Source organism: Tachypleus tridentatus, chromosome 13 (genome assembly GCF_004210375.1).
Source record: "Tachypleus tridentatus isolate NWPU-2018 chromosome 13, ASM421037v1, whole genome shotgun sequence".
In the NCBI taxonomy this organism is placed as follows: domain Eukaryota; kingdom Metazoa; phylum Arthropoda; class Merostomata; order Xiphosura; family Limulidae; genus Tachypleus; species Tachypleus tridentatus.
Genome location: NC_134837.1, coordinates 204,384,606 through 204,402,699, shown reverse-complemented (window position 1 = coordinate 204,402,699; position 18,094 = coordinate 204,384,606). Strand labels below are relative to the sequence as shown.

Genomic DNA, 18,094 nt, shown 5'->3' with positions numbered 1-18,094 from the left:
CGTGGCTGTTATATTATATTATGTAACACAAATTTTGTTCCTGGATAGGATGTGTTATTTCTTAATTACTTATGTTGTAAAAGTACATAAAATGGTCATTATTCCCTTCAAACTTTGCTTTTGTGACCTGGATAATGAAATTTAGAAATTAACATATTTTCTATGCAGAAACGGGCAAATTTGCACATTTTCATTTACATAAGGTCTGAATAAAACAACATAAGAATCAAGATTTACATGTATTTATACTAAAATTATACAAAAATGTTTAGAAGTCAGTAGTTTTTCAAGACTTGCGACTGTAATGTAAATCACTTTCACGTATCAGCCCCCAAATATAGCCTCCCATCATGTTTTCATTATATGCTCCTTGGTAGCAGCGTTCAAAGTCCAGTATATCTTAGTGGAAACGCTCGCCTTGTTCCTCTGAGTATGCTCCCATGTTCTCCTTGAATTTATCAAGATGAGTATCAAGGATATGGACTCTCAGGGACATCCTGCAGCCCATTTTGTTGTAGTTCTTCACCAGAACTGGTTGAAGTTCCACATAAGTTTCGGTTTGTGATTGCCCAAGAAGCTCCGAACCACTGCAACAAAGCTGCTTCAAGCTTTTTTTCCTTCCTACTGAGCTTCTTGGGGAATTCTGTGCAATCCAGGATTTTCTTTATTTGTGGTCCAACGAAGACACCAGCTTTGACCTATGCCTCAGACAGCTTAGGGAAGAAGTCTCGAAGATACTTGAAGGTTGCAGACTCCTTATCAAGAGCTGTCACAAATTGTTTCTTAAGACCCATTTTATATGCAGTGGTGAGAACAACACCTTCTGGAGCTCCACTAATGGCTCGCACTTGATATTGTGCCTCCCCACAGAGAACTCGGTCCGTTGTAGCCAGTGCTTCCTGTTGTAGTGCGCTGCGGTGTCCCTGCTGTCCCAAAGGCAAATATAACAGGGAAGCTTGGTAAAGCTTCCTTGAAGATCCATCAAGATGTTACCATTTTGAAGTCTCCGATAACCTCCCAGCCATACTTCTCATACTTCAAGGCAGATGTTATCACAGAGTACTTTTTCGCTCTTATCTTGATAAATTGGCTACATACGTAGCAGAATGCGTCTGGAGAATGCTTACAGCTTCTTGATGCCATCTCTGATAAAATAAGATAGGTCTATGTATTCACTTGGGAAACTAGAAGTAAACTGAAGTGGTGAGTGGTGAGCCCCTGTATATATATTACCATGGAAAGTTCTAGAAAATTCTAAAAGGTTCTTGACAATTCTTGTAAGTTCTACAACATTCTAGAAAGTTCTTGAAAATTCTCTTTCAGCTACTCAGCACTGAATCTACCTGGAATGTTCTGGAAAAATGGGTAAATTTAAAAAGTTCATTACCCAGGTCATAAAAGTAAAGTTTGAAGAGAAAAATAGATCTTTTCCATTTACTTTAGGCATAAGCAATTGGGAAATAACACTTTCTGCCCAGGAACAAGAAAAAGTAAAAACTTTGTTATATAGTGTTATTATGTATGTATGTAAATATAGTTGTGAGTTCACTGTATAAATGTCCCCCACTAGTACAGCGGTAAGTCTACGTATTTACAACGCTAAAATCAACCGTTCGATTCCCTTCGGTGGACTCAGCAGATAGCCCGATGTGGCTTTGTTATAAGAACACACACACACACGCTGTATGAATTAAACAAAACTATTCGTCATATAAATGTTTACATTCATGCGTTTTGTCTCATGAAACCACAAAGGGTAACAAAATCAATTCGAAAAATTTCCAAGAGCCGGTTCTTAACCCAAACCGGTAAGTTAATACTGAATTATTCACTTTATTTATGCGTAGTTGGAAAACAGAAAGGTACAAGGGAAAGAAAGTGTCAAATTTATCGTCGTCAAAACCTCAACATTCATTCAACTTTTAAATAATTTGTTTCGTGTTTTAAATATCTGATAAAAAATGATGGACATTGGACCGTGGGTACAAGTAGACAATAGTTATGATGAGACATGTTTATATTGTTACAAGTAGACAATAGTTATGATGAGACATGTTTATATTGTTACAAGTAGACAATAGTTATGATGAGACATGTTTATATACAAGAGACAATAGTTATGATGAGACATGTTTATATTGTTACAAGTAGACAATAGTTATGATGAGACATGTTTATATTGTTACAAGTAGACAATAGTTATGATGAGACATGTTTATATTGTTACAAGTAGACAATAGTTATGATGAGACATGTTTATATTGTTACAAGTAGACAAATATGATTATGTTTATATTGTTACAAGTAGACAATAGTTATGATGAGACATGTTTATATTGTTACAAGTAGACAATAGTTATGATGAGACATGTTTATATTGTTACAAGTAGACAATAGTTATGATGAGACATGTTTATATTGTCACAAGTAGACAATAGTTATGATGAGACATGTTTATATTGTTACAAGTAGACAACAGTTATGATGAGATCACATGTTTATATTGTTACATAGTAGACAATAGTTATGATGAGACATGTTTATACTGTTACAAGCAGACAATAGTTATGATGAGACATGTTTATATTGTTACAAAGTAGACAATAGTTATGATGTATACAAACCAGCAGACAATAGTTTATATTTATATTGTCACAAGTAGACAATAGTTATGATGAGACATGTTTATATTGTTACAAGTAGACAATAGTTATGATGAGACATGTTTATATTGTTACAAGTAGACAATAGTTATGATGAGACATGTTTATACTGTTACAAGTAGACAATAGTTATGATGAGACATGTTTATATATACTGTCACAAGCAGACAACAGTATGACAACAGTTATGATGAGACAATAGTTATGATTATACTGTTACAAGTAGACAATAGTTATGATGAGACATGTTTATACTGTTACAAGCAGACAACAGTTATGATGAGATTATGTTTATATTATTACAAGCATGAACAGACAATAGTTATGATGAGACATGTTTATATTGTCACAAGTAGACAACAGTTATGATGAGACATGTTTATACTGTTACAAGTAGACAAGCAGACAATAGTTATGATGAGACACGTTTATATTGTCACAAGTAGACAACAGTTATGATGAGACATGTTTATATCAATACAAGTAGACAATAGTTATGATGAGACACATATTGTTACAAGTAGACAATAGTTATGATGAGACACGCTTATTTCATACTGTCACAAGCAGACAATAGTTATGATGAGACATGTTGATATATTGTTACAAGCAGACAATAGTTATGATGAGACACGTTTATACTGTCACAAGCAGACAATAGTTATGATGAGACATGTACAAGTAGACAATAGTTATACTGTCACAAGTAGACAATAGTTATGATGAGACACGTTTATACTGTTACAAGTAGACAATAGTTATGATGAGACATGTTTATACTGTTCACAAGCAGACAATAGTTATGATGAGACATGTTTATATTGTACAAGCAGACAATAGTTATGATGAGACATGTTTATATTGTTACAAGTAGACAATAGTTATGATGAGACATGTTTATATTGTTACAAGTAGACAATAGTTATGATGAGACATGTTACAAGTAGACAATAGTTATATTGTCACAAGCAGACAATAGTTATGATGAGACATAGTTATGATGAGACATGTTTATATTGTCACAAGCAGACAATAGTTATGATGAGACATGTTTATATTGTCACAAGTAGACAATAGTTATGATGAGACATGTTTATACTGTTACAAGCAGACAATAGTTATGATGAGACACGCCTATACTGTCACAAGCAGACAATAGTTATGATGAGACATGTTTATATTGTCACAAGCAGACAATAGTTATGATGAGACACGTTTATATGTTGTAGACAAGCAGACAATAGTTATTGTGATGATGAGACATGTTTATATTGTTACAAGTAGTCACAAGTTTATAGAGTAGAATAGTTATGATGAGACATGCCTATACTGTTCACAAGCAGACAATAGTTATGATGAGACATGCTTTATACTGTGAGACACAAGTAGACAATAGCATGATGAGACATGTTTATATTGTTACAAGTAGACAACAAGTTATGATGAGACACGTTTATATTGTCACAAGCAGACAATAGTTATGATGAGACATGTTTATATTGTCACAAGCAGACAATAGTTATGATGAGACATGTTTATACTGTTACAAGCAGACAATAGTTATGATGAGACATGTTTATACTGTTACAAGCAGACAATAGTTATGATGAGACATGTTTATACTGTTACAAGCAGACAATAGTTATGATGAGACATGCCTTATACTGTCACAAGCAGACAATAGTTATGATGAGACACGTTTATATTGTTACAAGCAGACAATAGTTATGATGAGACAACATATTGTTACACGTAGACAATACATGTGAGACATGTTTATATTTTACAATAGTTATGATGAGACATGTTTATATTGTTACAAGCAGACAACAGTTTATGATGAGATTATGCCATACTGTCACAAGCAGACAACAGTTATGATGAGACACGTATTATATTGTTACAAGCAGACAATAGTTTAGTTTATATTGTCATATGATGAGACATGTTTATATTACATGTTTATAAGCAGACAATAGACAATGATGAGACATGTTTATATTGTCACAAGCAGACAATAGTTATGATGAGACATGTTTATATTGTTACAAAGTAGAACAATAGTTATGATGACATGTTTATATTGTTACAAGTAGACAATAGTTATGATGAGACATGTTTATATTGTTACAAGCAGACAATAGTTATGATGAGACACGTTTATACTGTCACAATGATGAGACAACAGTACATGATGAGACATTATGAGATTATACTTTGTCACAAGCAGACAACAGTCATGATGAGACATCACGCTTATATTGTCACAAGCAGTAGACAATAGTTATGATGAGACATGTTTATATTGTTGTCATAGAGTTATGATGAGACACGCTTTATATTGTTACAAGCAGACAACAGTTATGATGAGACATGTTTATATTGTCACAAGCAGACAATAGTTATGATGAGACATGTTTATACTGTCACAAGCAGACAATAGTTATGATGAGACACGCTTATACTGTACAAGCTTTATGTTTACAATAGTTATGATGAGACATGATTGTCACAAGTAGACAATATACTGTCACAAGCAGACAATAGTTATGATGAGACATGTTTATATTGTCACAAGTAGACAACAGTTATGATGAGACATGTTTATACTGTTACAAGCAGACAATAGTTATGATGAGACATGTTTATATTGTCACAAGTAGACAATAGTTATGATGAGACACGTTTATATTGTACAAGTAGACAATAGTTATGATGAGACATGTTTATACAAGTAGACAATAGTTATGATGAGACACGTTTATATTGTTACAAGTAGACAATAGTTATGATGAGACATGTTTATACTGTTACAAGCAGACAATAGTTATGACTGTTGAGACATGATGAGACATGTTTATATTGTTACAAGTTAGACAATAGTTATGATGAGACATGTTTATATTGTTACAAGCAGACAATAGTTATGATGAGACATGTTTATATTGTTACAAGCAGACAATAGTTATGATGAGACATGCGTTTATATTGTCACAAGCAGACAATAGTTATGATGAGACACGCAATAGTTATATTGTTACAAGCAGACAATAGTTATGATGAGACATGTTATATATTGTAGACAAGCATGTTTATAGACAATAGTTATGATGAGACATGTTTATACTGTTACAAGCAGACAATAGTTATGATGAGACATGTTTATATTGTTACAAGTAGACAATAGTTATGATGAGACATGTTTATATTGTTACAAGTAGACAATAGTTATGATGAGACATGCCTATATTGTTGTTACAAGCAGACAATAGTTATGATGAGACATGTTTATATTGTTACAAGTAGACAATAGTTATGATGAGACATGTTTATATTGTTACAAGCAGACAATAGTTATGATGAGACATGTTTATATTGTTACAAGTAGACAATAGTTATGATGAGACATGTTTATATTGTTACAAGTAGACAACAGTTATGATGAGACACGTTTATACTGTTACAAGTAGACAATAGTTATGATGAGACACGTTTATACTGTCACAAGTAGACAATAGTTATGATGAGACATGTTGATATATTGTTACAAGCAGACAATAGTTATGATGAGACATGTTTATATTGTTACAAGTAGACAATAGTTATGATGAGACATGTTTATATTGTTACAAGTAGACAATAGTTATGATGAGACATGTTTATATACTGTCACAAGTAGACAATAGTTATGATGAGACATGTTTATATTGTTACAAGTAGACAATAGTTATGATGAGACATGTTTATATTGTTACAAGTAGACATTATATTGTCACAAGCAGACAATAGTTATGATGAGACATGTTTATATTGTCACAAGCAGACAATAGTTATGATGAGACATGTTTATATTGTTATACTGTATTGTTACAAGCAGACAATAGTTATGATGAGACATGTTTATATTGTTACAAGTAGACAATAGTTATGATGAGACATGTTTATACTGTTACAAGCAGACAATAGTTATGATGAGACATGTTTATACTGTCACAAGCAGACAATAGTTATGATGAGACATGCCTATACTGTTACAAGTAGACAATAGTTATGATGAGACATGTTTATATTGTCACAAGTAGACAAAGTTATGATGAGACATGTTTATATTGTTACAAGCAGACAATAGTTATGATGAGACATGTTTATATTGTCACAAGCAGACAATAGTTATGATGAGACACGCCTATACTGTTACAAGCAGACAATAGTTATGATGAGACATGTTTATATTGTTACAAGCAGACAACAATGAGCACAGTTATGATGAGACATGTTTATATATTGTCACAAGATGAGACAATACAGTAAACAATTATGATGAGACAATAGTTATGATTTATATTGTTACAAGTAAGACAACAGTTATGATGAGACATGTTTATACTGTCACAAGCAGACAATAGTTATGATGAGACATGTTTATACTGTCACAAGCAGACAATAGTTATGATGAGACATGTTTATATTGTCACAAGCAGACAACAGTTATGATGAGACACGTTTATATTGTTACAAGTAGACAATAGTTATGATGAGACATGTTTATATTGTCACAAGCAGACAATAGTTATGATGAGACATGTTTATATTGTTACAAGCAGACAATAGTTATGATGAGACATGTTTATATTGTTACAAGCAGACAATAGTTATGATGAGACATGTTTATATTGCAAACAATAGTACATGATGAGTTTTATGTTTATAAGCAGACAATAGTTATGATGAGACATGTTTATATTGTTACAAGCAGACAATAGTTATGATGAGACATGTTTATATTGTCACAAGCAGACAATAGTTATGATGAGACATGTTTATATTGTTATATACAAGCAGACAATAGTTATGATGAGACATGTTTATATTGTTACAAGTAGACAATAGTTATGATGAGACATGTTTATATTGTTACAAGTAGACAATAGTTATGATGAGACATGCTTATATTGTTACAAGTATATTGTTACAAGTAGACAATAGTTATGATGAGACATGTTTATACTGTCACAAGCAGACAATAGTTATGATGAGACATGTTTATATTGTTACAAGCAGACAATAGTTATGATGAGACATGTTTATATTGTCACAAGCAGACAATAGTTATGATGAGACATGTTTATATTGTTACAAGCAGACAATAGTTATGATGAGACATGTTTATATTGTTACAAGTAGACAACAGTTAGATGAGACACAATTGTAGTTATGATGAGACATGTTTATATTGTTACAAGCAGACAATAGTTATGATGAGACATGTTTATATTGTTACAAGTAGACAATAGTTATGATGAGACATGTTTATATTGTTACAAGTACAAGATGAGACAATAGTTAATGAGACAATAGTTATGATGAGACACGTTTATATGTTTATATTGTTACAAAGTAGACAATAGTTATGATGAGACATGTTTATATTGTTACAAGCAGACAATAGTTATGATGAGACATGTTTATATTGTCACAAGTAGACAATAGTTATGATGAGACATGTTTATATTGTCACAAGTAGACAATAGTTATGATGAGACATGTTTATATTGTTACAAGCAGACAATAGTTATGATGAGACATGTTTATATTGTTACAAGTAGACAATAGTTATGATGAGACATGTTTATACTGTTACAAGCAGACAATAGTTATGATGAGACATGTTTATATTGTTACAAGTAGACAACAGTTATGATGAGACATGCACTTTATACTGTCACAAGTACAAGAACAATAGTTATGATGAGACATGTTTATATTGTTACAAGTAGACAATAGTTATGATGAGACATGTTTATATTGTCACAAGTAAAACAATAGTTATGATGAGACATGTTTATATTGTTACAAGCAGACAATAGTTATGATGAGACATGTTTATATATTGTAAACAATACAAGCAAACAATAGTTATGATGAGACATGTTTATATTGTCACAAGCAGACAATAGTTATGATGAGACATGTTTATATTGTTACAAGTAAACAATAGTTATGATGAGACATGTTTATATTGTTACAAGTAAGACAAAGTAGTTATGATGAGAGACATGTTTATATTGTTACAAGCAAACAATAGTTATGATGAGACACGCTTTATATTGTCACAAGCAAAACAATAGTTATGATGAGACATGTTTATATTACACATGTTTATATTGTTACAAGCAAGACAATAGTTATGATGAGACACATATTGTTACAAGACAATAGTTATGATGAGACATGCTTTATTGTATAGTTTGTTCACGTTTATATTGTTACAAGACAATAGTTATGATGAGACACATATGAGACATGTTTATAGTTACAAGTAGACAATAGTTATGATGAGACATGTTTATATTGTTACAAGTAGACAATAGTTATGATGAGACATGTTTATATTGTTACAAGTAGACAATAGTTATGATGAGACATGTTTATATTGTTACAAGTAGACAATAGTTATGATGAGACATGTTTATATTGTTACAAGTAGACAATAGTATGATGAGACATGTTTATAGACATGTTTATATTGTTACAAGTAGACAATAGTTATGATGAGACATGTTTATATTGTTACAAGTAGACAATAGTGATATGTTTATATGAGACAATAGTTATGATGACATGTTATATTGTTACAAGTAGACAATAGTTATGATGAGACATGTTTATATTGTTACAAGTAGACAATAGTTATGATGAGACATGTTTATATTGTTTTTTTTAGGAAAAATAAGTTCATCGCTGATGCATCTCTTCATTTGTTCATTGAAATAAGAAACGTTGAATAGATCAACATTTTTTTGTTTTCCTCAAGCCTTTGGCCAATAACCTTTTTTTGTGGAAAAACAGTGTTTAAACTTAATGGTTCCCAATATTCTACTTATTTTTGATGTTTAAATTTAAACATTTAAAGTTTATGCTATCGAGTGCAAAAATACACGACGAGTTATCTGTGCTCACATGGATAACAAAACCCAGTTTTTAAGGTTAGAAGCTTGTTTCTTTGTTTTTGAAATTCGTGCAAAGCTACATGAGGGCTATAGAAATAGCCGTCCCTAATTTAGCAGTGTAAGACTAGAGGGAAGGCAACTAGTCATCAACATCCACCACCAACTCTTTACAAAATATTTACCAACGAAAAATGGGATTGACCGTAACATTATAACGTCCCCACGGCTTAAAGGGTGAGCATGTTTGGTGCGACGGGGATTGGAACCCGCGACCTTCAGATTACAGGCCGCGTTAGAAGCCTTCAGACGCAACGATGAACAATAGGAGAGCCATCTTCAACAAATGCTGGTACCTACAACATTCCCACTGTTTAAGAGTTAATTCTTCGCACGCGATTAAAATCAGCACGATAAAATATAATGAACTTAGTATGAACTAGAAACAAGACATTTGAAACTTAAAACATTATTCCTCCGTTATCACACCTCAAGTCATAATGATGAGCGACTGTTGTCATAGCACCCAAATACGTTGGGGAAGTTCCACCTATGAGGCAAAATCCACACGTCGATGAAAAACTTGCCAACAACCAAGGAGAATCAGTTAATGGTTGGGACTTGAATGTTTGTATCCTTAACGTCTCATCTAAATGTCTTAACTAGATAGCGTTTCTTATGTTCTTGTGTTTCATCGTCCAGCCCAAATAACAAGTACAGGTGTTGAATGAAAATCTTACTGGTCAGTGACTTGTGGAAGACAAGAGACAAATAAAATCGTGTTTATTCCACTGATTTTGAGCCGAATAGAAAAAGTAAGAATAACGAGGAGAGATAATCACGTCCAGTTAACTTGTTTTTATAACAAAACGTTAAAATAGTGTTACAATAGTTCGTCTGCTTTCGACTTTTAAATCTTATGATACTTACATTAGTATTTCTACCAAATGAAAACAAGGACTGGCAATTTGCCAGCCTGCACTACGGCTTATGAAAAAAAACAACAAAATGTTTCTTTAGTCTAGGTTTCAGGGTTAAGAACTCTTACAACTTGTCGGTTTAAAAACTTCAATCTCCAGTAGAGTAAGACCAAAACCTTGAATGAAGGAAGCCTTCTAATATTAAGTCCATTTCTCAACCTGTTTAGTTAAACTGGCTTTGTTTTTACTTGTAGCTTCAACCTACACGACACGCGTGTTTAAATATATATAAAAGTAAAAGAAAATTCATCAAAAGAAAGGACGGTAAGAATCTTACACAGCACATCCAAACCTTAGATGAAATATAACTGAATGTAAATTATTGAAAAAATCGCAACACCAGGACACAAGTCATAAGAAGAGTCATTGTGTAATATATCCTGGTCTTCAGAGGTAGTGGAGGAAGAAAGACCCGAATTACACTAGAGGTACACCGTCTATCGAGTTTAACCTCAATTACATCGACCTTACATGAATAAAAGATTAAGCAGATGTGGGAGCTCTAGCTCACAAAGTTTTATATTTTTAACACATTTCGCTGTCTGTCGACAGATGTGGGAAGGTGGTTTCTCGAAAAATAAAAAAACAGCAATAATAATAATAAGCAGCAAGAAGTAATTGAATAAAATACATTAATAAGGGGGGAGTATAACAAAACAAGATGTTAACCTATTACTAACAAATGAAGGTGTGTATCTCACCATAGTGGTCAATATGATACGTATCTAGATACAGAACTTTTAACAACGGTTTGTTACAAAGCTTGACAGTCTTTGTCTGCAATTTAGTATATATATTACTAACATTGTTACAATGTCTGACAGTCTCGTCCATAATTTATTATTTATATTACTAACATTGTTACAGAGTTTGGCAGTCTCGTCTGTAATTTATTATTTATATTACTAACATTGTTACAGAGTTTAAGATCCTAGCCTGTAATTTATTATTTATATTACTACCATTGTTACAGAGTTTGGCAGTCTCGTCTGTAATTTATTATTTATATTACCACCATTGTAACAGAGTTTGACAGTCTCGTCTGTAATTTATTATTTATATTACTAACATTGTTACAGAGTTTAAGATCCTAGCCTGTAATTTATTATTTATATTACTACCATTGTTACAGAGTTTGACAGTCTCGTCTGTAATTTATTATTTATATTACCACCATTGTAACAGAGTTTGGCAGTCTCGTCTGTAATTTATTATTTATATTACTAACATTGTTACAGAGTTTAAGATCCTAGCCTGTAATTTATTATTTATATTACTACCATTGTTACAGAGTTTGACAGTCTCGTCTGTAATTTATTATTTATATTACCATCATTGTAACAGAGTTTGGCAGTCTCGTCTGTAATTTATTATTTATATTACTACCATTGTTACAGAGTTTGACAGTCTCGTCTGCAATTTATTATTTCTACTTCTATCATTGTTACAAAGTTTGATAGTCTTTGTCTGTAATTTATCATCTATATTACTAACATTATTACAATGTTTGACAGACTTGTCTGTAATTTATCATCTATATTACTAACATTATTACAAAGTTTGATAGTCTTTGTCTGTAATTTATTATCTATATTATAAACATTGTTACAAAGTTTGATAGTATTGTCTGTAATTTATCATGTGTACAACCAACATTGTTACAAAGCTTGATAGTATTGTCTGTAATTTATTATGTGTACAACCAACATTGTTACAAAGTTTGATAGTCTTTGTCTGTAATTTATTATTTATATTACTAACATTGTCTTATTTAAGTTCCACATGTGTTATCGTAATTTTTTTCAGATTCTCAGGTTTGATCAATTAAACGACATCTGAGAAGTAAAATTAGAGTTAATATCTGTCTGTCTATTTTGTTTGTTATTGTTCATTTGTTGTGTTACTTTGTGTGTTATAGCTTTGATAAAAGAAATGAACACAACATATATATAGCTTATCTTTATTTACTCAATAATTATTTTAACAAAAATAATCTATAACAAATTCTTTTTTATTTCTGTACCAATGACTTGTAATGTTCACTAAAAGCTTGTCAGATTTCATGAAGATACAAAAACCGTGTAGGACGATGTATTATTACATTCGTATTACAGTTTTACGATAAAATACCAATATGAACAAAAGACATAATGTTCACTAGAAACTTGTCAAATTTCGTGAAGATACATAAACATTATAGCTACACCTTTACTGCTAACACCCAACGTAGGCACTTGTATTATATGTGATGAGATTAACAGTATTACACTCACCAAAACGACCGAGTCTGTAACCAGAGTTACTGGTGAACTTTTCTACTGCTCCCCTCCCCCTCTTGTTCACATCCCTGCCAAGAAGCAACCATAAACGTAACGATAGCATATTTTCAAGCCTTATAAACTAAACAGCTTCATCAGATGGCGGTAAGTAAATATGCAATATAAATACTATCTATATAAATATTTACAAATAAATAATATGATAAAATATTGTAACATTAAAGATAAAAAAGGTAAAAAAAACTGTTAACATCTTTTATAGCTAGACAACCAACGGTACTTAAAAGTCGTTACCAAGTGACATAAGTTTATACACGTCATGATTATGGACCATCTGTGTATCTAAATACTAATAAATCTATACCACCGATACATTACGTTTTTATCTCCCTACGACAAATTACGGCTATAAAACACCAAAAAGGATGGAAAGATAAAGAACCACATTGAACCTGTTTGTGAACATTCTGGTGTCTTACAACTCGGTCACCTTTACTGCTACGTTATATCACACGTACCACCATATAATTTGGTTTGACAGTAATTAAGATAGATTCTTGTTCTTTCCCTTTCTCTTGGGACAAATGGGCTATTACTCGCCACTCATGGACACTATAAGATTCCCTTGACGAACATTCCCGTCCCCAGGTTTCACTGCAAAGCGCGTGCAGTTTCGAACTCCTAAAACGATTACGTCTCATAATGATTAAACGCAATTAGGAAAAACACCACCGGGGTGATTACATTACACCTGTTAATCTCAGCCTAAATGAAAAATTTAAAACTAAACGCAAATTTTATGTGTATAGTTTTGGAATATGTAAATGTTAATAACTGTAAGTAATAAGAACTAACAAAAATATTAGTATAACAAATTATATGTTTGGATAAACCAGCAATATAAACAATGTATAATATTCAAACAGTTACGGGTTAACAAACATTGAGTTACTTTAGATGTCTAATTACAGTGTTGTGTACAGTAAGAAAACAAACATCATTTATTGAGGGAATAATATTACACATCTTAATGAAGCTCAATTAATATCTTCACAAACGGTCTCAAACTGAAGTAAAAATATTATTAATTAGTTATTAATTAGTATTTGTATAAAGGTGTTCCTTTATACTGGTTTAGTTTTGGTTACACTGCAAATCAACTAAACACAACATAACCATAGAAAACACCCAGATTCTGAGTAGGGAAACAAATATAAATAAATGCAAAATCAAAGCAGCCCTACTTATACAACAAATAAAACCAAAATTAAACCAGTATAAAGGAACACCTTTATACAAATATAAGGTATAAATTAAAAGTATAAATGGGTATCGGGTTGTAGGTGGCGCTGCAGTTAGGTGTTAGGATTAATTAGGAAAAGGTATAAAGGTGTTTCTTTATATTGGTTTAATTTTGGGTTTAGTTTTGTATAAGTAGGGCTTCTTAATTTTGTGTGTTTATATTTGTTTCCCTACTTAGTATCTGGGTGTTTTCTATGGTTATATTGTGTTTATTTAATTTGCAGTGTTCCAAAACGTCTGAAGGTGGTTTCTTTTGTTGCTGTTCATTGAATCTGGTTTCCATTTTTCTGTTTGTTTCTCCATATAAAAATCGTGACAGTTTTGAATTTTATTTTATAAATAATGTTTGTTGTGTTTGTCAGTGTAGGTTTTACATAGTAAAACATGTTGGTTATTCTTTGCTGATGTCAAAACATTGTATGCAGCAGTATAAAGTTTTGTAGTTTGTTGTATCTTGGGATTTATTATCGATTCATGTTGTTTATCTAGGTGTGTGAGTATAAATTTTTCAACGTTTTGAGGAAATTTGTTGATGTTGATGAAGTGTTGTTTTATTTTGTTGATTTCATCGTTAATTTTATCTGGTGAACATAGTTCTGTGTCTGTGTTTATTTGGTTTCTTAATATGTTGAGTTTTTGTTTCATGTAGAGTTGTGTATCAGTTTTCTTGTTGAGTTTTGTTCTGAATTGTGTATCAGTTTTATTGATTTTGAGGTTAAAATACTGTTTGGTTAATATTTTCCTGTTCATAGGTGAACTTAATGTTGGGGTGTACAGAGTAACGCGATTGAAAAACTAAGTGTATGTTCTGTGATGTGAATCCAGCAATTGAATCATCAACATACCTGTACCAGTATAGTGGTGGGTGTAAGGCTGAATTGATCGCTTGAGATCCAATCTATGTCATAAAATGTTGGATCTCAAGCGATCAATTCAGCCTTACACCCACCACTATACTGGTACAGGCATGTTGATGATTCAATTGCTGGATTCACATCTACAGAACACACACTTAGTTTTTTCAATCACGTTAACTCTGTACACCCCAACATTAAGTTCACCTATGAACAGGAAAATATTAACCAAACAGTATTTCTTAACCTCAAAATCAATAAAACTGATACACAATTCAAAACAGAAATCCACAGAAAAATTACCCATACTGGATTGTACATTCCATGGGACTCAGCACATGAAACAAAACAAAACTCAACATATTAAGAAACCAAATAAACACAGACACAGAACTATGTTCACCAGATAAAATTAACGATGAAATCAACAAAATAAAACAACACTTCATCAACATCAACAAATTTCCTCTAAAAACGTTGAAAAAATTATACTCACACACCTAGATAAACAACATAATCCAACAACAAACAAACGATAATAAATCCCAAGATACAACAAACTACAAAACTTTATACTGCTGCATACAATGTTTCTGACATCAGCAAAGAATAACCAACATGTTTTACTATGTAAAACCTACACTGAAAAACACAACACCAACATTATTTATAAAATAAAATTCAAAAACTGTCACGATTTTTATATTGGAGAAACAAGCAGAAAAATGGAAACCAGATTCAAAGAACAGCAACAAAAAAGAAACCACCTTCAGACGTTTTGGAACACTGCAAATTAAATAAACACAATATAACCATAGAAAACACCCAGATACTAAGTAGGGAAACAAATATAAACAAACACAAAATTAAAGAAGCCCTACTTATACAATAACTAAACCCAAAATTAAACCAATATAAAGAAACACCTTTATACCTTTTCCTAATTAATAACCTAACACCTAACTGCAACGCCACCTACAACCCGATACCCATTTATACTTTCGCCCCTAAGACATGTGTCCGTCAACGGTCACATTCAAACTCTCTCTTTCTTAACCTGAACATGACCTTGGAAGGTTGAAACGTTGTTCTCTCCCATATTAATACCCATACCAGTCGTTCCGAGATACATTTTTATTTGAAGTGGGTTTCTCGTCATCAAGAATTATTTCACCAGAGGGACAAATTAGTAGTAAAAAACAGAAGTGAAACTGTGGATTAGCGTTTTAAAACGTCTATCGCCAGATGGAGCTTTATGCATAGTTAATCGACCTCCACATTAGTTGGTCCAATCAGCTAAGTGCGTCGTAGTGCTTAAGACATAAAATGACAAGCTAATGTTGGAAGCGATAGTCAGACACTGAATTTACAGTGACCAACGTCTCAGCTGACTATATCTAAATTATTCAGTATGTAACAGAGTACATCTACTCTTATTACGTGAAACCAAATACAGAGCTGTAAATAAACTGTTCATTTTAATACCCAGATTAATTCATCTCCCACAAATTTACCGATCTTGTTCATTACAAATGTGGATAAGTATATTGTACAATATTCAGTTATTTTGTGATGTTACTTGTTAGAAAACATTCAGGGTAAACAGTAATTAGTTTAACTAAATATATCGGAACATATAAGTACGTAGTTGGTAATTTAATTACAGATATAGGAATTAATTTAAAAATTAAAGTTAATCCTGTATAGCAAACTGAATGTATTGTTATTATTATCATCAACTGTCATATTACACCAGAAAATGAAACCCAACATCGATCACAAAACACTATCCTAACCAATAAACCCTTCGCTGTTAACGATCCTAACACTTCAGATTCAACTAGTTTTGTTTTTAACTCACTCACAGCCAAAGATAGCCACTTACACTACAAATCACGCTAAATACATTACAACTTGTTATTTGTAACGTAAAAGAAAGGTTTATAACTAAATTAACCTAGAAAAACAAGAACTACGTTATTTTAAGATGACATTACCAAAGCCAATTGCTCTCTGAGATAAACGTTGATACAGTAACATTGAATAAAATCAAATACAACCAGCGATTTAAACACGTTGTACTAAATCTGGTTCGATAACACAGGCCTACGAATTTATACTTCATGAAAGTGGTTTTGGTTTTAATAACAAATATTCCATAATTCAGCTACGCAAATTTCAAAAATATTCTTTTCTTCACGTAAGGATTTTACTATAAATCTGGAAGAAAATCTCTTACTTAAGAAACTAAATAACAGGTAAGAACATTAGGTCATACGAATACTTTATTTTTATAAAATCTACGTCTTTCAGTATCAAAACTCTGTTTATGTCTTTTATGTGTTGCGTTATGTGAAAACCTGTACGTAATAAAGAAATATGGATGTCGTTTTTGGGTTCAACGTACAGGAATTATTGTAGACCGTGTAAAAATTACGACAATAAAACCATCGCAGGCCTGTATTATCAACAACTCACTTTAAGATTAGTATATATCCTCTTCAAAACTTTCCTAACATCAGATAAAACATTTTCTTAGATAATTTTATCTATTATAATACATGATTACCCAATGTTTACGTTCTAGTCTGTCTGCGTGTTTTGGTTTTCTCCCACTAAACAGTTTGCTATGAAAGTATCTCAGGGTACCTGACATCTTCGGAAGCCAGAAACCATTGTATCAGGTAGGAAACAGTATTGTTTATTGCCTTATAAACAACACTAACCTGAGGGCCTTTATGTAACCTTAAATACTGCACTGTTAAGTTTTGAAACTTTAAAATTTACAACTTGGTTTAAAAGTCACTGAAAAACAAGTTTATGTCCCGACACTGAACTGTCTGGTCATTGTTGTCATCTTATAACTAAAAATAGATACTAACTTCTACAGGGATGTCCATGTCCGTCCATAATTACTTGGTTTTCAGGCTTTCTGTTAACGGTAACGTTTTTGGTATTTTTAATGGCTATGGATCCTCAGTCGCTCTTACACGCGATGCTGAGAGATAAGCACGTCACGTATGACGACAGCATGCCTCCGTACGGAAGAAAACAAAATAAACATTTTAC

At 31.9% G+C, this 18,094-nt stretch overlaps 2 protein-coding genes across 3 annotated transcripts in view; one reads left to right on the top strand and one right to left on the bottom strand.

Moving 5' to 3' along the window:
* LOC143239688 (TBC1 domain family member 30-like) overlaps positions 1-18,031 on the bottom strand; it is a 54,359-nt gene extending 36,328 nt beyond the window's left edge. Inside the window, exons 1-2 of one of the 2 annotated variants that reach the window (XM_076481064.1) lie at positions 17,908-18,031; positions 12,864-12,937 (exon numbers count right to left, since the gene is read on the bottom strand). Coding sequence is in view for 1 of the 2 variants with exons in the window: in XM_076481063.1 (XP_076337178.1) it covers positions 17,908-17,935 (28 nt within the window). In the remaining variant the exon portion in view is untranslated. The remainder of the gene's footprint in view (positions 1-12,863; positions 12,938-17,907) is intronic. The other variant, XM_076481063.1, reaches the window with a different exon arrangement.
* The window catches only part of LOC143239685 (pleckstrin homology domain-containing family G member 7-like), a 406,704-nt gene that overhangs the window by 225,652 nt on the left and 162,958 nt on the right, over positions 1-18,094 (top strand). The gene's annotated exons all lie outside the window — the stretch shown is intronic.